The 20,666-nt window shown below is 36.0% G+C and overlaps 2 protein-coding genes and 1 long non-coding RNA gene across 6 annotated transcripts in view; 2 read left to right on the top strand and 1 right to left on the bottom strand.

The window, feature by feature from the left end:
- LOC114805117 (uncharacterized) overlaps positions 1-16,077 on the top strand; it is a 39,928-nt gene extending 23,851 nt beyond the window's left edge. For all 4 annotated transcript variants that reach the window (XR_008471807.1, XR_008471809.1, XR_008471810.1 and 1 more), the window contains 4 exons: positions 11,061-11,196; positions 11,764-11,832; positions 11,896-12,014; positions 12,081-16,077. This is a non-coding gene — a long non-coding RNA (uncharacterized LOC114805117). The remainder of the gene's footprint in view (positions 1-11,060; positions 11,197-11,763; positions 11,833-11,895; positions 12,015-12,080) is intronic.
- Positions 16,078-18,176: 2,099 nt separating this feature from the next.
- Positions 18,177-19,965, top strand: LOC128922622 (uncharacterized). Its single transcript, XM_054233748.1, has 4 exons — positions 18,177-18,410; positions 18,465-18,967; positions 19,024-19,565; positions 19,825-19,965. Exons 1-4 carry the CDS (start codon positions 18,177-18,179, stop codon positions 19,872-19,874), a joined length of 1,329 nt encoding a protein of 442 aa, XP_054089723.1. The 3' UTR covers positions 19,875-19,965.
- Positions 19,559-20,326, bottom strand: LOC128922623 (uncharacterized). Its single transcript, XM_054233749.1, has 3 exons — positions 20,198-20,326; positions 19,995-20,122; positions 19,559-19,935 (listed from the first exon to the last, which is right to left on the bottom strand). The coding sequence occupies exons 1-3, from the start codon at positions 20,254-20,256 to the stop codon at positions 19,595-19,597; spliced, it is 528 nt and encodes a 175-aa protein (XP_054089724.1). The 5' UTR covers positions 20,257-20,326; the 3' UTR covers positions 19,559-19,594.
- Positions 20,327-20,666: the final 340 nt, after the last annotated feature.

Genomic DNA, 20,666 nt, shown 5'->3' on the forward strand with positions numbered 1-20,666 from the left:
GCACACAACCTTGTGGTCATCCTTAGTCATTCTGGCAACGTTCTATTTTGCTATTATCCTTTTTGAAGTCAAGAGGCTTTGTACACACCGTTGTATTGCAGTCTCAACGCCTAATGACTCGATACTGTTCACAATGGCTTCCGTTGACACGTTGTTAAAAGCTCCGCTGATGTCCAGGAATGCTCCGAGGGCATATTCCTTATATTTCAAAACTTTTTCAATGCTGAATACCAGTGAATGGAGTGCAGTCTCTACGGATCTGCCTTTTGTGTAAGCATGTTGCGCTTTAGACAAGCTGCCGGAAGGAGTAGGTTGGGTGGTTTTTACCTGCCTTTGGTATGAACATAATCCTGGCCTCTCTCCAGGAATGCAGCACATAGCTGAACCTCAAGCACCCCCTTAAAATTGTTTTTAGTCACGGCACAACTAACCATTGAGCTTTCTGCAACCTGGCCGGAATGATTCCATCAGTACCGGGTGATTTAAATGCGTCGAAGGACTGGAGCCCTTTCAATCCTCCGTTCCGTTATAATATTTTCGGGTACAGCTTGCAGCCCGGAAAATGCACACTGAACAGGTCTTCTAATGAACCCTTATAGTTTTCCGTCCACTCGCCGTCACCTTTGCGAATTAGACCAAGCGAGGCAAGGCTTTTGGATAATAGCTTCCTGAGTCTCGCTACCTCGTTAGTCTTTTCCAAAAAAAGCTTTTCCAGGACTGACGTTTGTTCCTGCGCACCAACTTTTTGTAGTCCCTTAAAAGAGTCATAGAAGGGACCTGAAGTTTAGAAATGTAATGGAACGATTTTGGAAAGTTACAACACCTTTTTGAGTTGGAATATGTGATGTGCAACATGTTGCGACTAAATGTTGCAATCGTTGTTCAGAATTCGTTCTTCGTCAAATAATATTGAAATAAACTTAATTAGTTTAATTTATAAATACAATGTCTGAGAGATTTACCGATATTTTCGGTGAAAATTACCTTTATGTTCTGAGTTCTTCATGTTTGATATCCGGGACCTTGAAAAGTTTTAGTCCGATTTTGACAATTTTCCACAAGTGAACTAACTAATCCGTGTATTTGTGTAAAGTTTTATTCCGCTATCTTCATCTGTTCCTTATGTATACATTATAAAGTGAATGAATCAGATGAAATTAAAAATTGAGTTATATGGAAAGTAGTCGAGGTTGTTAACCGATTTCGCCCATTTTCCACCCGTGTTATCATGGTATCCAGAAAGTATCATGTACCGAATTTCATTGTAATCGGTCCAGTAGTTTTTGAGATATGGTTTTTGAGCCATAAATGGGCGACGCCACGCCACGCTCGATGCAGCATACTGCGAGTCCCTTGAAGTTTCACCAGCGACTTCTCCGTTGATGAAATGGATAGGATGATGTGAACTTGGCTCTGACGAGATTTCAGCTACGCCGCGTATCAGTAAGCAGCCACTTCGATCCTTGGTCCCGGTGAATCTAAGGCCCTTAAAATTCAGCAAAACGTTGAAAGAAGCCGATGGAAACAATGCGTCCACCGCAGCGCTTCATTAAAAATAGTATGAGAGATATCCTCACTTCTATATCAAAGCTATATGCCAAAGCTTTAGAGTAACACACAGGAGCGAAGGAAATCAGACTGAATGCCCTTATCAAAGCTTCAATTACGGAAACAACGTCAATGAGGCTCCGGGAGAAAGATCAACCGAAGCGAATAACGCCACAAAAAAAGAAGAGGCACAGAATGACGAAACGGCTAAGAATACAAAGGAAACATCGCTGGTAAATGCAGAGAGGAGACGGAAACGGAAGAAGGTTGGGTAAGCGTCACACGCAAGCCACAAAATCATTAGAAGACTGTACGTAAGCCACCACACGACCCGATGCTATAATTACAGCGCGCGCCGAAGATATGTCCCATAGAGAAATCCTAACAACAGTCAGAAAAGAGAAAAAACTGCAGAAGCTAGGGGAAAATGTATCTCGCATTAGGAAGACGGCCAAAGGAGAAATACTGCTAGAACTGAAAAAAAAAAACGCAAATGCAAGGTACAAGCGAATTTAAGAATGAAATACGGAAACTGCTTTGGAGATCAGGCACAAATCAAGGCGCTTATTCACGAAATCGTGGTAGAAGTCCGGGACGAAATCACCACCAAGAATGATATCTCTAAAGAGATACTGAACCAAGTGAAAAAACTAAGTGGCTACAGGCTACACAAATAGCGGTGGTAAGACTTCCCGCGCTGGAAGAACGAATGTTGCTGGATATGCATAAAATTAGAACAGGGTGTGCGGTGTGCAGGATAAGAAACCTAATCTAAAAAGGTGTTTCAGATGCCTGGAATACGGACATTTTTTTGGGAGTATGTAACAATCCGGATGATAAGAGCCAGTGCTGCCTGTAAAGGGCCGCTCATTGGAAAGTCCTACTGCACACGAGCCAATACCTGTGAAATCAACTTTCGATTTCGAAAAGATTCTCGAACACTTAGTATGTGAAGTCCTGACAACCACGAAGAATGTAGTAACAGGCGATTTTAACGCATGGGCGCTGGAATGAGGCTGCATCAGTGCGAACAAAATGAGGTTAATGCTTTGCTGAAGGTCTTTTCGTCGCTTGAGATGGTGTTTTTAAATACTGGTAACATAAATACTTTTGGAAAAAATGGTCGTGAGTCCGGGATTGGCATCACGTTTGCCTGCAGTCCACTGGTGCAATCAAAATTCCCCAAATTATCTGATCTGTATTCCTAGATTCAAAAATACACGCAAACCAAGAAACTACAGACTATAAGATGGAAAGCAGCAACTCTTGAGAAAGGAAAGAGCAAACTATACTGCTTCAAAGAGCTATGCAAAAACGCTGACAAAAATCCGTGGGGCGATGCTTACAAAGTGGTAATGAAAAAATTGAAATGGGTTAAAGAGCAAGCACCAAACCTGTCCCTCTTTGTTGAAAAATCTCGTGGAGACTCTCTTCCCTACGCAAACGAACCAACGACCGTCACTAGCAGATACGGCTGGGGTATTAGAAGCCCCACTGGTTACTGATGAGGAAATTATGGAAGCGGCAGAAATGTTTGGAAATAACTAATTTGGGCCCATTGCTGTGGAACCTGCTCTAAGACGGAGTCAAATAGAAAGATTATGTGAAGAAGTTGCCTCCAAAAGTTCAAATTAGCAGGACAGAAAACTGAAGCAGTTCTAATAACAAGCAGGAATAAAATCGAAAAAGTAACGCCTAATATCGAGGGCTATAATATAGCTACCGAGCAGTCGTTGAAATATCTGGGCGTTATAATAGAAACCCGACTAAATTACATACACGACGCATATCGAGAAAGCATGTGAAAAAGCGGCGAGGGTACAGCGATCATATCAAGAATGACAGGGCAAGCGATGACTCCTGACTTGAGTAAGTCAGTCTGTGTTAATATATGCGGCGCCCATTTGGGGACCAGCAATGCAGAATAATACATATGCCAAGAAAGCAAGATCACTGACCAGGTTAAGTGCAATTAGGGTTATCCTGGCATCATACCGCCAGATATGACAATGGAAATTAAATAAATTAATATGTGTGTTGCTGGGGTGTCGATACGCGGGGCAATTGGCGCGGCGGCGCCTGTCCTTGGTTGAGGAGCGGCTGGGGTTAAGGCTGTGAAGCCTGAAGGATCTTGCGAGAGTGGTGAGATAGGCTTCGATACGAGTAGTGTGGTAAACTCCTCATAATTGAACTTATGGTTACCTGCCGTTTTCTTTAAATGGGATTTGAAGCTTTTTACTGCTGATTCCCATAGTCCGCCTATGTGTGGAGAGCATGGGGGTATGCATTCCCAATCGGGGTGCATTTTTTTGACAATTTCAGGGGCTACTTCTTGGCTGAATTGTAAAAACTCCCTGTCCGTCGTTTGAGGTCCGACAAATTTTTTTCCTTTACCATCAACCCCAGTGATGGTAAAGGGTAGAGCATAATTGCAGCGTTCAGGTGGTAAGGCTGCCATGAACTGCGTACGCATCTTGTGCTTGTATATAGTACACTGTTTACACATGAAGATGGTTATTTTAATATGTGGCTTTAGTCGCAAGTCGGAATGACAATGCGCAATGATCACTTGATATTCCCTTAATTTTTTGTTTAATCCTTTGGATAAATTTATGGATGTAAGCGACTACCCTTAGTGCTCTAGGGAATGATGAAAACCGGTAGAGAATATCATCCTCTTCGAAAGTGATATGAAAATTTTAAATTTTCCGACTTTCCGGCGGAAGATGGAGATTTTGGCCAGAATTCTTGTGATTCTGTTAGCCAAGGGGGACCGTTCCACAGGTTAGAAACATACGTCTTCCAAGTATAGGTTGGTTTTTCTAACCATGCTAGAACTATTTTTGAGTCTGACCAAAGATACATTTTGTGATCGTTTAATTTGAGATTTGTTTGAACTATTCCAATTACTAACAGAAGAGTACCATTCAGTTCGAGACGTGGCATGCTTAGTGTCTTCAAAGGGGCAAATTTGGCATTGGCTACCAAAAGATGTGAAGATATTTTGCTATCGTACTGAGTTCGTACGTAGACAGTTTCGCAATATGCCTTTTCAGAGGCGTCACAGAAACCGTGTAATTCTACATTAATATCAGGGGTGAAGAAGAATTCGAATTTCTGATATGGTGTGTAAGTTGTTAGCAAATTGAACCCATTTTGTTAAGCGTATAGGTTTTACCTAATCATCCCATTCAGTGCCATCTTGCCACAATTCTTGAATGAGGATTTTAGCTTGAATCATTATTGGCGAAAGCCCTCCTGCGGGGTCGAAAAGTTTTGCCACCGAGGAAAGTATTTGGTGTTTGGTTATGGCGGACATTGCAGATATTGACTCAATTGTATATGAGAATTGATCTGTTATCGCATTCCACTGAATCCCTAGTGTTTTTGTTGTACTAGCCTTTTGAAATTTAAGGAAGTCTGTTTCTTATAAGTCTTCCTTTCTTATATCTGTTATTATTTTGGGGTGATTTGATCACTTGAGATAGTGATTCGCACGCTAATGGGATACTGTGGATACCTGATAGTATGTCGTCCACGTATGTTTGTGTTTGCAACACAGAAGATGCTAGGGGCAAATTTGTTTCGCATGTTTTTGCAACTTCATGTAATGTCCTAATGGATAAATAATTGATGCCAAAGGTAACTATTTTAAGTTTGTAGTCGCTAATTGGACTATTAATTGCATTGCGGAAGACTATGCGTTGGAAATCTTGGTCATCTTCATGTACCATAATTTGCCGGTACATTTTTTCAATGTCTCCGTTAAAAACGTATTTAAACATGCGCCAATTTAGTATTAGCAACATGAGGTCAGATTGCAATGTTGGCCCTGTGTATAGTACGTCATTGAGTGATTTGCCTGAGCTCGTACACTTTGAGGCATTGAAAACCACTCGTACCTTCGTTGTGATTTTATCTGGTCTTATTACCCCAGGATGTGGAAGGTAAAAAGACAAATATCTACCTTTGGATATTTTCTCATAGGGTACAGTTTCTTCCATATGATTGAGGTCAAGATATTCATTCAACACATTATCATATGCTGATTTAAGCTCACTTTTCTTTATCCGGCTTTTTTCCATGCTTAGGAATTGCTGGATTGCTGATATTCTAGAGTGGCCTAGAGCTATGGTTTCTGGAAAGGTGGGTTTGAATGGGAGTCGCTCAATACAACGATCATGTTCGTTTCTTGTTGTTGTGGACTTGTAATAGGCTTCACATGTCTGCTGTTCTTCTGACAGTTGAGTGATTTGAAGTAATTCTTCTACTTCCTAGAATTTTTTAAGTTGGTTATTTAAATATTCGTTTGTGATATTTTCCACTTGTGGTGTGAAAGAATTTATTTTTTCAGTGACTTGGCCACTTATAATCCACCCAAAGATTGTATTTTGGGCTAACAATTTATTGGAGATTTTCTCAATACCTTCAAGAATTATTTGAGGTATTAAGTCACTGGTGAAAATTATTTTTTTCATATTGCTTTTTTTCAGCAAAAACGACACATTTCACTTATGACGCAGAAATTGATTTATATTTTTCACAAATAACGACATAATTCAAAAGGGGTCACATTTATGCCCAAGGAAAAGCATTAGTACACTCTATTTGGTTCATTCATGCTCAACATTGTATTTAATATATTACAGGCCACTAGATTTGTCAATAAACTGATGGCATTTTTCTATATTTGCTAAATAAGAGACAATGGAAAACTTTAGATCGCTCTCCTGAAAATTCGACTTTTTTGAGTTGTGACAATATTCAAGTAAATGAGCGATTTGTGTTTTTCGTATCATGTATTTCACATGGGGAAAATCTCACATCTTCGAAAATTTTCCCTTATTATACCCTGAACAGGGTATTTTAAGTTTGTCACGAAGTTTGTAACACCCAGAAGGAAGCGTCGGACGCCCTATAAAGTATATATAAGTATATATATAAATGATCAGTATGTTGAACTGAGTCGATTTAGCCATGTCCGTCTCTCTGTCCGGTCGTCCTTCTGTCTGTCTGTATATAAACGAACTAGTCCTTCAGTTTTTAAGATATCGTTTTGAAAGATGTTATTTTATCTTCAAGAAGCTGCTCATTTGTCGGAACTGCCGATATCGGACCACTATATCATATAGCTGCCATACAAACTGAACGATCGGAATCAAGGACTTGTATGGAAAACTTCCGCATTTTACTACATATCTTCACGAAATTTGGTGTGAGTTATTGCCCATAGAAATAAATTAATCTCCGAAAAAATTGTTCAGATCGGTTCACTATAGCATATAGCTGCCATACAAACCGAACGATTGGAATCAATGGCTTGTATGGAAAATTTTCGCATTTGAGTGGTATCTTCTAGAAATTTGTCATGGATTACTGCTTAAGGTAATAATATAATCTCCGAAAAAATTGTTCAGATCGGTTAACTATATAACCTTAATGTTTCTTGTAAACAACCCGGCTAAAAAAAATTAGTAAAATGTTTTCTTTTTTTACTTAATTTTTCTTACGTCTTTGAATTTGCTTAAACACATATGTAGTTACTAAAAGAAATGCACCTGTGAAGGGTATATTAGCTTCGGTACATTATATTATATCACTTGCCGGGATGCTGCGAAATCACGGAGATATAACTCGATCAACGTCGTTTCGAAAAAAAAGTGCTGTGGTATGTTTTCTCTTCCTTTTTGTTGAAGTTTGTATGCTGATGGGTATCATCGTGTTTTGATGTATGTGTGTGTGTGTGTTAACGTGTAGAGTTCTCTGGCGTGATGAGGTGGATGTAGCGTGGTGAATTAATATGAGTGTGTTTTACGGTTTGACTCATTTAGCCAGATATAGATTCAGCGTTCAAATTTATGTACATATTCAGCTCTATTCTGTGCGCTTTAAAAATTCAACATATTTCTACTTTATAAAAATTTTAAATTTAGCAAGCATTGGATATGGATAGTTCTGAAAGTGAATTTTTTGCAATGGAAGATATTTTACTATTGTTGTTATTTTTATATAATGAAGAAAATTGTGAACAGGCTGGAGGCCCACGTTATTCAGAAGTTTTTATATAAAGATGTTTATTTTTCTTTTTTTGTATAATTTTTTGGTTTACAACTGAATTCACACCAAGATCACGGTGAAGGTCAGCAGATCTAATATACCAAGGAGCATTAACTATACTTCTTAGTACCTTATTTTGGAAGCGCTGAATGCAGGCAAGACAGTTTTGACTTGAGCAACCCCAATGTTGAGCTCCTTAGGCCCAAATTGGCTTTAGTACTTGATTATATATAAACAGCTTGTTTTCATCCCTTTTTTCTTGACGTGCTCTTTCCAGCGAAGCTTAGCATCTAGGGTGATTCCTAGTTACTTAGCATTATTGTGATGTGGTATATTTACCATTTATATAAATGGGATGGTATGGTGTTTTTTAAAGTAAAGTCTACGCGCATCATCGTGTTTTATGCGAAAGTATCTATCTTTTAGGTAGGAAGCAATTATTTCGCAATATTGTTTGGGTAACATGCATTTCAATTTCAACAGCAGAATGCCAAACTCTATCAAAAGCCTGAGACACGTCTAAGAAGGCCGCCGAACAAACCATCTTGACGAGTGGATCAACAACTATTATCACAGTTTAGCTCATGTCCATCGTTAGGTGTAACTGTGTTTCTCAAATACAGCAGCTTTTTATGCATTCGTTTTGGCCCACTTAGTTTCGTTTATTTACATTTGTGCGACATGTTTTATTTGTTTATTAATACTCCTTGCAGCTTTCCAGAGCGAATAATCGGTAGATTTATCAACAAGGAGTTTAGACAAATACGTTTTGAAGGAATAGTTTTTAAACTGTCTAATTTTTGTACTTAGTTCCGCTGAACATTTATTAAGCTCTGATTTGAGAGCAGCCGACCTAGTTTGCTGCCATCTTCACTGAAGTTTGCGTTTTATGGATACCATCTAAGATGTATTTTGGGAATTTGTTTCCACTTAGATTCACGAGAATATTTGGTGTGCTATTCCACGCAGCATTATGAATTACTTTTGTGAAAGATTCAGCTTCACAATCTAAGTCGACATCTGTCGATATGCGCTTTAGCTTAAAATCGACTTTATTTAGTATAGTCTGAAACTTACACCAATCAGTATATTTATTAGATAAAGAAGACGTGCCGGACGAAATTACTGGTTTTTCACATAGAGTCAATAACACTGGTGAATGATCTGAAATTAAATCGGAGCTATCTTCAATACGTAAATTGATTTTCGATATTTTGTCGATGACAAAAAAGTCAAGTAAATCTGGTAATTTCCTACTATCTGCAGGCCAGTAAGTGGGTCTCCCTGTCGAAATGACATTGCATCCAATAACTTGTACAGCTTTCTGTAGTTCTCGACTTTTGGTTGTAGTCAAACGTGATCCCCAATGAGTGTATTTTGTCATATTTTTTTAATAAACTCGTATAAGTAACACTTTTGACATTATGCCTGGGCGGACTATATAGAGCAATTAAGTATAATGACTGACTGTGCATTTTTACTGAAATTCCTGTAGCTTGAATTTCTTCAATCTTAATCTGAGCTTCTTTTGGGTGCGGAGTGTGGTATAAGTCATCATTTTTGAATTTTAAAAATGAATGGTTCGTAAAATGTGTTTCGCTCAACAAATATACATCAATATTTCTGTCGTCCTTCTAATTTGTTTTTACTTTTGGAAAGACCTTTGGCATTCCATACCATTATTTTCAAAGAGTTACTGTTCATCAATAAATTGTATATGGTATTGAAGACCGCTGAGCAGCTGATTTATGGACTTAAATTATATTTCTTGATCGTTTAGTTTATCCAGAATTTGGGATAACGGACTACTTTATTGAACTTTATTTGTCTGACCATGCTTAGCCATTTGCGCAAATGTTTCCTTTGTCCGCAACGGGTTTTTTCGCCTAAAAATTGCTTTTGGCAATAAATTATGAAGTCTAGATTTACATAATCACCATGGAACTTTTCTGATGCTAATCATAACAACGAACTAAATCAAACATAACAAAAACAAGTAAGGAAAAGCTAAGTTCGGGTGCAACCGAACATTTTATACTCTCGCAATTTATTGAAGAAAACATACAAATTTACCCATTATTTCAGCATAAAGTTTAATGGCATAACGAAAATCGTAATTCCTGAACCGATTTCTTTCATTTTCACAAGCAAGGTACACTATATCCAAGACATATTAACCAATACATACCTGCGGAATAGACCCCACCGTATTTTTGAAAAACCTATAATTAAGTATATGGAGGCTAGAACAGAGACACACTATTAGAAGAAAACAATTTCCTCTGAATTACATTAAATTATCTGAGAGATTTACCCATATTTTAGGTTAATATTTACCCTTAGGCGCTGAGTTCAACATGTTCGAAAAGTTATAGTCAAGGCCCCAAATTCGACAAATTTTTCACAAGTGAAGCCAGAGATAATATGCACTACTTGTGTAAAGTTTTATTCCGCTATCTTCATTGGTTCCTTATGTATATATTATAAAGTGAAGGAATAAGATAGAGTTCAAAATTAAGTTATAAGGAAAGTAGTCGTGGTTTTGAACCGATTTCGCCCATTTTTTTCCGTGTTATCAGGATGTCAAGAAAAAATTATATACCGAATTTCATCCAAATCGGTCGAGTAATTTCTGAGATGTGGTTTTTGACCCATAAGTGGGCGATGCCACGCCCATTTTCCATTTTGTAAAAAAGTTTGAGTGCAGCTTCCTTCTGCTATTTCTTCTGTAAAATTTAGTGTTTCTGGTGTTTTTTGTTAGTGAGTTAACCTTCTTTTAGTAATTTTCAAACTGACCCTTGTATGGGAGGTGGGCGAGGTTATTATCCGATTTCAACTATTTTCATGGTGTGTGGTGGAGTACGTAAGAGAACCGACTGCAGAAAGTTTGGTTTATATAGTTTTATTGCTTTGCGAGTTATATACAAATAACCGATTTGTGGGCGGTGCCACGCCCACTTTCCCAAAAAAATTACACCCAAATATGCCCCTTCCTAGTGTAATCCTTTATTCCAAAGTTTACTTTTATCACTTCATTTATGGCTTAGTTATGACACTTTATGTGTTTTCGCCATTTTGTGGGCGTGGCAACGGTCCGATTTCGCCCACTTTCGAAAGCAACCCTCTCATGGTCCCAAGGAGTATTTGTGCCAAGTTTCGTCAAGATATCTTAATTTTTACTCAAGTTACAGCTTGCACAGACAGACAGACGGATGGACGGACAGACATCCGGATTTCAAATCTACTCGTCACCCTGATCACTTTGGTATTTATAACCCTATATCTAACTCTTTTAGTTTTAGGTGTTACAAACAACCGTTATGTGAACAAAAATATAATACTCTCTTAGCAACTTTTGTTGCGAGAGTATAAAAATATTTTAATTGGAATTGAACGTAAATATTCAAATTTATTATATGTTCATATAAAAATTTATTATATTTATATTTTTGCAGGTAATGAAATGAAACATTTCTTGATTTTTATACAAGTTCAAGAGATGGAGATGAAGAACATTACCAAATGGCCATAAGATGCAAGATTTGCGATATAAGCAATCCCATGGCATTACCTGAAGCGGCGTAAGAAAATGTATATTAATACCGTTAATATTAGTACAGTATAACTTCTCTAACTCGAATCACCATAAGCCAAAAAAAACTTGGAGTTATAGAATTTTCATTAAAAGAAATATTTTTTCAAAAAGCAGAAAAATATAGATTATTATCAGTTTTATTTATTTTCTTCGAAAAAAGTTTTATGTACATACTTTAAAACATGTATTCTGTAATTTTGTTTGTTGAAGTTTCTATTTTTTGGCTCTTGACGTCTGTATCCCATGCCTTTGTTGTAAGATTTATGCAATCTATAATGTAATCATATTTTTTATTCGCCTCCGTACGATATAGACGGACTCTTTTAAAATTCTGCCTCAATAGTAAAATTTTAAATGTTGTATTATGCTCCGGTCGAAAAGTTTGATTTATGGAAGGAAATTTGTATGAAATTTTACTTCTATTGCCAATTCAAGAATTTGAGTTATGAAGAACTTCGAGTTAGGGAAGTTTTAGTTATGGAAGGAAATTTGATTTCTAAACGCTATTGCCAATTCAAAAGTTCGAGTTATGGAAGTTCCACTGTATTTGAAATCATTCACAGATTCAGAAAGCGGTTTAGACTGACCAAAGATGCATTTACTTTTATCCTATCGGGATTAAAATTTAAAGGGTATTTATTAATCGTAGTACGACCAATGCTTCAACTAACAGCGACTTTGTCTCGTTTGGCTAGTGCAAGCTATCACTAACAGTTGGAAACGACTTTTTAATTGGCTTGTGTCAAAGCTCAGTGTGTAAAATTGTAGGGAACGTAGTTAAAGAGTTGAAAACGGAAACATTGTCCAAATTTCAGTAAGTTTTTTCCAGACCGTATATCTAAGTGCACAGAATACTTTATTGAGAAATATAAACTTCCAGGAGGTATGTTTGTCGACTAACTGATGAACTGGTGAAAATGGTGTGCCAACCAACTACAAATGGACATATGTTTTTCGAAAATCATTTTTTAAGGTCCAGATGGTGTAGCAGAAAATCACTCATAAATTTTTTTGTCGCATATTTATTATGTTAACCTTTGTCCTTAAATCAGTAGTTATAATTATAACATATATTAAATAAAATCAATAAAAAAAAATTAACTTTTATTTTGCCTCTGATTATTTGTAACTGATTATAATTTAATTTTTTTTAATTCGTACGATACGTTTAACAAAAAGTTACGCCACGTCCAGCGTAGACACGGGTACGATTTACCAATGTATACGGGCCCACTATATCGTGCGTGAAAAACCAAAAGCGTCCAATTACAATGCGATTATGCGTTGATGCTGGAGGCCCCAATAAAATGATTACTCTGTGTGAAATGGCCCTGTTTAGCCATTTTTTTTAATAAACAAACGATTATTGCTTTTATACCAAAAAATATTTCTGTTTTGAACTTTCAAAATTATAATTTAAATTTTCACAATGGAAATGTCATATTTTTTCACGATTCCGCGGGCAAAATCAAACGAGTTTGATTTTCAAACATTGAGTGCGATGCATCGACGGCGAAATGCATGCATTATCGCAAAATCGTGCTTACATTGGACATTTACATTCGCTAGCATATTTTTGGATTAGTCGTGCCTACGCTGGACGTGGCGTTAACGACTGATATTTCGATTGCGAATGACGAAATTTCAAATATCGAAAGTGTGCATTCGATAGCAAGTACCGTGATCTGAAAACAAAAATTACACATGAATTTCGGTCGTTAACGAGTGCCGAGGTTCGGGCCCAAAATCGGATAGATAGACTGATACCCGAGTCAAACTTATCCATAAAGCCACAATAAAGAAGGTTCGGTTTAAACAAACACGAATGAAAATAACGACCTTTAGCATGAAAAATATCTAGCCCAAGAGCAAAGGACTTACTGAAATTAGAGAATAATTATTAACTACTTTAAAACAAGTAAGAAAAGGCTAAGTTCGGGTGCAACCGAACGTTTTATACTCTCGCAATTTATTTAGAGATTTACCTATATTTTCGGTGAAAAATTACCCTTAGGCACTGAGTTCTTCATGTTTGATATCAGGGGCCTTGAAAAGTCATGGTTCGATTTTGACAATTTTTCCACAAGTGATGTCACAGCTTAAATACAATATTTGTGTAAAGTTTTATTTCGCTATCTTTATCGGTTTCTTATGTACACATTATAAAGTGAACGAATCAGATGAAGTTCAAAATTGAGTTATATGGGAAGTAGGCGTAGTTGAACCGATTTCGCCCATATTCCACCAGTGTCATCAGGGTGTCAAAAAAATATTATATACCGAATTTCATTGAAATCTGTCGAGTAGTTCTTGAGATATGGTTTTTGACCCATAAGTGGGCGACGCCACGCCCATTTTCCATTTTGTAAAAAAATCTGAGTGCATCTTCCTTCTGCCATTTCTTATGCAAAATTTGGTGTTTCTGACGTTTCTCGTTAGTGAGTTAACGCACTTTTAGTCATTTTCAACATAACCTTTGTATTGGAGGTGGGCGTGGTTAGATTTCTTTCATTTTTGGACTGTATAAGGAAACGGCTAAAAGAAACGACTGCAGAAAGATTGGTTCATATAGCTTTATTGGTTTGCAAGATATATACAAAAAACCTATTTGGAGGCGGGGTCACGCCCACTTTTCCAAAAAGATTACATTCAAATGTGCTTCTCCCTAATGCGATCCTATGTTCCAAAGTTTATTTTCATAACTTTATTTATGGCTTAGTTATAGCTCTTTATGTGTTTTTGGTTATCGCCATTTTGTGGGCGTGGCAGTGGTCCGATTCCGCCCATCTTCGAACTTAACCTTCTTATGGTGCCAAGGAATACGTGTTCCAAGTTTCATTAAGATATCTCAATTTTTACTCAAGTTACAGCTTGCACGGACGGACAGACGGACGGACGGACAGACAGACATCCGGATTTGAACTTTACTCGTCACCCTGATCACTTTGGTATATATAACTCGTTTAGTTTTAGGACTTAGAAACAACCGTTATGTGAACAAAACTATAATACTCTCTTAGCAACTTTTGTTGCGAGAGTATAACAACTATTGAAATGCATTAGGGCAAGACTCCGTCAGAAGAAAAGCGATTTGTAAGTGGTCTTCCGATTATTTTGAAACTTTGGGAAATAGTAGTCTTATATAAGTAACTTTTAACCCAAAAAGAATTTTGAAAAATTTTCAAAATGGCGGCCGCTATGCCATGTTGAAAAAAATGCAGTGTTTTTTTCAGAAATTAATATCTCCGAAACTTCTTAATCGATTTTAATGAAATTTACAGACGATATAATTAATAGTACGTAGTTTAATGTTATATTATGACAAAAAAATTTCCTAATTTTGACCAAACAAATGTCAAAAAAAATTTTTGAGTTAATTTTTAGTTAATTTGGCCACTTTCTTTAACTTTCTAATAAAAATTTTTCGATTCCTTATGATTGCATCTTTATTTAAAAAAAAAAGAAAATTTTGGAGACTTGAATAGTTTTCGAGATATTGAGATTTTAGTGGGAGCATGCACCACGATTTCTATGTACTGCGTTGCCGTACCGTTAAACATGCACGAACCTACATTAGCTACCCTGCACATTGAACGCGTATAACATAACGCTGTTTGGCGTGCACCTACATCGTTGGAGATTTATAAAAAATAGGTAAGTTTAAATAGATTTTAAGTTGAATAGATTTTAAGTTGAACGGCACCTAAAGCAATATTTGGGTTTCCAAAATGCCACGATATAAATGCTTTAATCCTTAGCGACATGCTTTAGTTGATAAAACAAATGTCCGCCCTATTTCAAAAGAAATAGTTGAAACATTTTCAATTGATAGCAATAATTTTATTTGCAATACTTGCAGCTTTTTGAGCTTGTTTATATGGCACTTCAAATTCGGTTGCTATTTTGAGAGTACTCCAACTCTTTGGAACCATTGTTAACAGTTCTATTTTTCGAGATTTGCAAGGATTTTTTCTTAACTCTGCTTTAATTTCATCAATTAAATCTTCTAAATCATTTTTAGCACAGTTTCAGTTTCTTCATATTGAAATACTTTTTTCAATTTATTTTCAAAAACCTTCCGAATTTCACTTACCTTTTCTTTTGTGCCGCCTGCGTACGAAGATCCCTGCTGCTAACAATTGGTGAAATACTTAATATTCTCAAAATTTTATTTAATTCTTCAATATCTTTTTCACTTTCATAAACAAAATTAATATTTTCCATTGCATTATTATCTAAATAATCTGGTTGACAAAACTCTTCTTTGTTTACATTTTCAACAGTGTGAAATAATTCTTGCACTTGTATCAAGGTTGATGGTTCTAACTTTGTAACTTGTAAACGGCAAGTATTGCAAATAAAATTATTGCTATCAATTGAAATTGTTTCAACTATTTCTTTTGAAACAGGGCGGACATTTGTTTTATCAACTAAAGCATGTCGCTGTTTTTTAAAAGGATTAAAGCATTTATATCGTGTTTTTGTGGAAACCCAAATATTGCTTTAGGTGCCTTTAAACTTAAAATCTATTCAACTTAAAATCTATTTAAACTTACCTAATTTTTATAAATCTCCAACGATGTAGGTGCACGCCAAACAGCGTTATGTTATACGCGTTCAATGTGCAGGGTAGCTAATGTAGGTTCGTGCATGTTTAACGGTACAGGAACGCAGTACATAGAAATCGTGGTGCTATTCAAGTCTCCAAAATTTGCTTTTTTTTTAAATAAAGGTGAAATCATAAGGAATCGAAAAATGTTTATTAGAAAGTTAAAAAAAGTGGCCAAATTAACTAAAAATTAACTCAAAAAATTTTTTGACATTTGTTTGGTCAAAATTAGGAAATTTTTTTTTGTCATAATATAACATTAAACTGCGTACTAATAATTATATCGTCTGTAAATTTCATTAAAATCGATTAAGAAGTTTCGGAGATATTAATTTCTGAAAAAAAAAAACACTGCACTTTTTTCAACATGGCGTAGCAGCCGCCATTTTGAAAATTTTTCAAAATTCTTTTTGGGGTTAAAAGTTACTTATATAAGACTACTATTTCCCAAAGTTTCAAAAAAATCGGAAGACCACTTGCAAATCGCTTTTCTTCTGATGGAGTCTTGCCCATTAGAAAACTTACGTTATAGAAGAATTCAATTCAATTCTAATATAATTGGACAGAAATCAGTTTCTGTTTACATTATTTTGTTTCCCACACGTGTGGGGCTATGCGCACAGAAGCTTTTTATTTTATAAAGATTGTCAGAGGACTAAACACTAAACTACTAAACAATTTCTTGCACATCTTAATAAATTTTTATTTTGTCAAGTACACAGAATAGGGATGATTTGTCGTTAAATGTTTTGCATGTCATGCCTTTGTTCAAAAATACTCAGATATAAACTCAGTGTTAGCATTTTGTATATTGAAACATACGAATTATCTACGCCACGCCAATATTATAAACATTCTCAAATAGATCCAACGGTCTTTACGTGTATATTGTACGACCTTTCAATAATTCAAAAGCCACTTCGTTGAAACATCTACCATTTCAATTTTATACTATATGCCTCACTCATTAGACAGCAATGCTGAAATATATTATTAAGCTCAAAATGTACAATAAAAAAATCAAACGAAATTGCTATGTTTCCGACTTGTCAAGAATCAGTTGGGAAACAAAATTTAAATGCACTCACAACTTGTACTTTAAAAATTTTAGAGATATTCTTCATTACTTCAGTTCGTTTTTAATACTACATCTCGGCTGGGCATTTCCTACCCAAGATTTAGCGGTGTAACGGCCTCTAGATTAATTTCAGTTTAGCGCAGAGCAGGATCTGAAATCATATTAAAATTTCTCAATGATGTTTATATGTTTGTACTGTGGTTTAACCGTATCTTATTACACTTTAGCTGCTCTGAAAGCACTGCAGGTGTATTCCACATATGCTTCTTCGAATTCACATGGGATGTTTTTTTATACTCTCGCAACCTGTTGCACAGAGTATAATAGTTTTGTTCACCTAACGGTTGTTTGTGTCACCAAGAAATATAAGAGTTGAATATGGGGTTATATATACATAAATGATCAGGATAACGAGTGGATTTGAAATCCGGATGTCTGTCCGTCCGTCTGTTCGTGCAAGCGATAACTTGAGTAAAAATTAAGATATCTTAATGAAACTTGGAACATATGTTCCTTGGCACCCTGAGGAGGTTGCTTGCGAAAATGGTCCACTGCCACGCCTACAAAATGGCGGAAACCGAAAACCTATACAGTGTCATAACTAAGCCATAAATAAAGTTATGAAAATGAAATTTGGAACATAGGATCCCATTAGGGAGGGGCACATTTGGATGTAATTTTTTTGGAAAAGTGGTCGTGACCCCACCCCCAACTAGGTTTTATATATATGACTCGCAAACCAATAAAGCTATATAAACCAAACTTTCTGCAGTCGTTTATTTTAGCCATTTTCTTATACAGTACAAAAATGAAAGAAGTCGGATAATAACCACGCCCACCTCCCATACAAAGGTTAGGTTGAAAATTACTAAAAGTGCGTTAACTCACTAACGAAAAACGTCAGAAACACCAAATTTTACATAAGAAATGGCAGAAGGAAGCTGCACTGAGTTTTTTTTCAAAATGGAAATGGCGTCGCCCACTTATGGGTCAAAAACCATATCTCAGGAACTACTAGACAGATTTCAATGAAATTTGGTATATAATATTTTCTTGACACCCTGATGGACGAAATTGGTTCACAACCATGACAACTTCCCATATAATAGCACGTTCACATATAAGCAGGTTATGGTTAACAAAAATTAACCTCGAAGCTAACCTTGTTGCGTTCACATATAGCAAAGATAACCCAATTAAATGAGAGAAATTGACAGCTGTATCCATTTGTGTTTTTTTTTGTTTACATATTTTCTTCTTGTAAAAAATAAGTTAATAATAAATGAGTGATGGATTCAAAATTGAGAAAATGTTTACTTTTGTTTGCTACAAACCAAGAAGAAAGCAATAAATATCTAGCTGAATTAAATTCCTGTAGCCGAGAATATAAAATTGCTATCCAACAAAGTGAGCAGGAATTACGGATACGAAGAGCTCGAGTAATATCGATTTATTATGAAATATTAATGTTGACAACAATACCTCTTTGTAAGGAAATAAACCCAAGAAGTATTTGGGCATACGTAAGTAAAAAAAGCACAATAAATTATAAACACATTTAAATACATATACTTTAGAAGCGACATGGGAACTTCTGGGAAAAGGATGTTCCATCAATGAACGACCGCGTTTTTAAGGAAACCTTTCGCATGAGCAGGGCAACCTTTGAAATATTGTGTGAATATGTCAAAGGTATTACCAAACAGGATTCATGCTATAGGAAGTGCATCCCATTGCAGAAAAGGGTAGCTGTTGCCGTCTACACATTAAAATCTTCGGCGGAGTATGAAACTGTTGCACGACTATTCGGTGTTTCGAAGGCTATCGTCAGCGAAATATTTCTTGCTTTTTGCCAAGAAGTGTGGCAATCATTGCGTCCCATTTATTTGACAGAACAATTAAGGAACAGTGAAAAGGTGGATGAGTGTGTTCATGGGTTTGAGAAGCTTGGCTTTCCGCAATGTCTTGGTGCCATAGACGGTTGCCACATTAAAGTTCGGCCACCTGGGAAGGATTGCACGGACTATTACAATTATAAGGGGTGGTACTCTACAGTTTTATTTGCCCTTGTAGATTATAGGTTAGAGGTATAATGAATTTTCACTTGATATTTTCATTAATTTCTTTTTTATCCAGATATCGCTTCCTCTACATTAATGTTGGCTGCCCAGGTCGATGCAATGACTCAAAAATTTTTCAATGTAGCAAACTAAATACTGAATTGAAGGACCCAATCTTCACTGCAAAAAGCAAAACTATTAATGGCGTGATGGTTCCTGTGGGCGTTATGGGTGATTCGGCTTTCCGATTTGCCAACAATCTAATGAAGCCCTATCCATTCCAAGTACATCCTCCAGAGCATGAAAAAATTTTTAATTACCAATTGTCCAAATGCCGAAGAGTGGTGGAAAATGCATTTGGACACCTAAAGGCTCGCTTTAGGAGAATAGGGAAAGGAGTCGACAACCACATCAAAAATGTTCCTCTTATAATTAAAGCAGCCTGTACATTGCATAACTTTTTAAATTGTCATAATGATGTCATCAACCACAAATGGATAGAAGAACAAACCACTTACGAAAGTAGTGTACGCCTGGAACAGCCCGAGCACACAGATGCTGTAGCAGATTTTGAAGCAGAACCTGAAACAATTAGAAGAGCGATTGCGAATTCATTTTGTAAGTTTGTTCTACATTTGTAATTATTTTTATTTTTTATTTAACAAATTAATAAGGTCTTTATAAAAACTTTTCGTATTTTCACTCATTTCTTTTAAAATATCATTCCTTTTCTCTTCCGCAAGAACTGCTTTTTCTGTTAGTTCCACCATTCTTTCTTGCACCCCTCTCATGGACTCCATTTCTTTCTCAAACATATCTGAAGTTTTTTCCAAATTTTCTATTAAACGCTCATGGGTTAATTTCCTTCTTTTTGCAGACTCCGGAGTCGTCGAAAGTCCTGCAAGCTCATCGCTTGAAATGAATTGAGATTGGCTGCTCGTCGAAGGGTAGATAGCAGCGCAACCAATGTTGTCTTCTGGTTCCACACCTTGAATTAAAATAAAATAATAAATAAAAGAGCAAACAAAAATTTCATTTTTATATTACCTATACTCTCTTGCATGAGTTCTTTGAAATTTACTGCCTTATTACCACTCAGTATTTCTTCCACCTCCTTGTAGTGGATCCAAGTGGAAGGCGAACCACCAGTCATACCCACCGCATTCTTTTCTAATCTATAAAATAAAATACATATTATAATGCTGTGAGTATGCAGCAAAATATACTTTTTTAATTTTAAATGTACTTACTTGTATCGATTGGTAAAATTATGTACTTTTTCCTTTATTTCAGCTGCACTGTAGTTCATCTGCCTTTTTGAAAATTCGTTTTCCAAACGCGCAAAGATATGAAAATTTTTTTTCGCGCTTCGTAATTCTTCTATACTATCTGCCCAGTGTAATAGCAGCAATTTCTCTGCATCCACTGTCCATCTAACACGGTTTTTCCTTTTCCTAATTACAATTTAATAAAATTATTATATATAAGTATATTTGTATGCATAAAAAATAAAAATATATAAATTCAAATTTATGCTTACCGATTTATTTGGTCCATTTTTTAAATTCCTGCGAATTTTTTGTCAGTTGCTGTCAAATTTAAGCAAAAATATTCACAATAGATACTGAAGTGTCGCAATTTCGAGTACATTTCGACTGCTTTCCAATGCAACAATGCATATTTTAGTAGGTTATAAAATAACCGCGTAGGTTATAGAGC

This window comes from Zeugodacus cucurbitae, chromosome 6, assembly GCF_028554725.1.
Source record: "Zeugodacus cucurbitae isolate PBARC_wt_2022May chromosome 6, idZeuCucr1.2, whole genome shotgun sequence".
NCBI classification, from domain to species: domain Eukaryota; kingdom Metazoa; phylum Arthropoda; class Insecta; order Diptera; family Tephritidae; genus Zeugodacus; species Zeugodacus cucurbitae.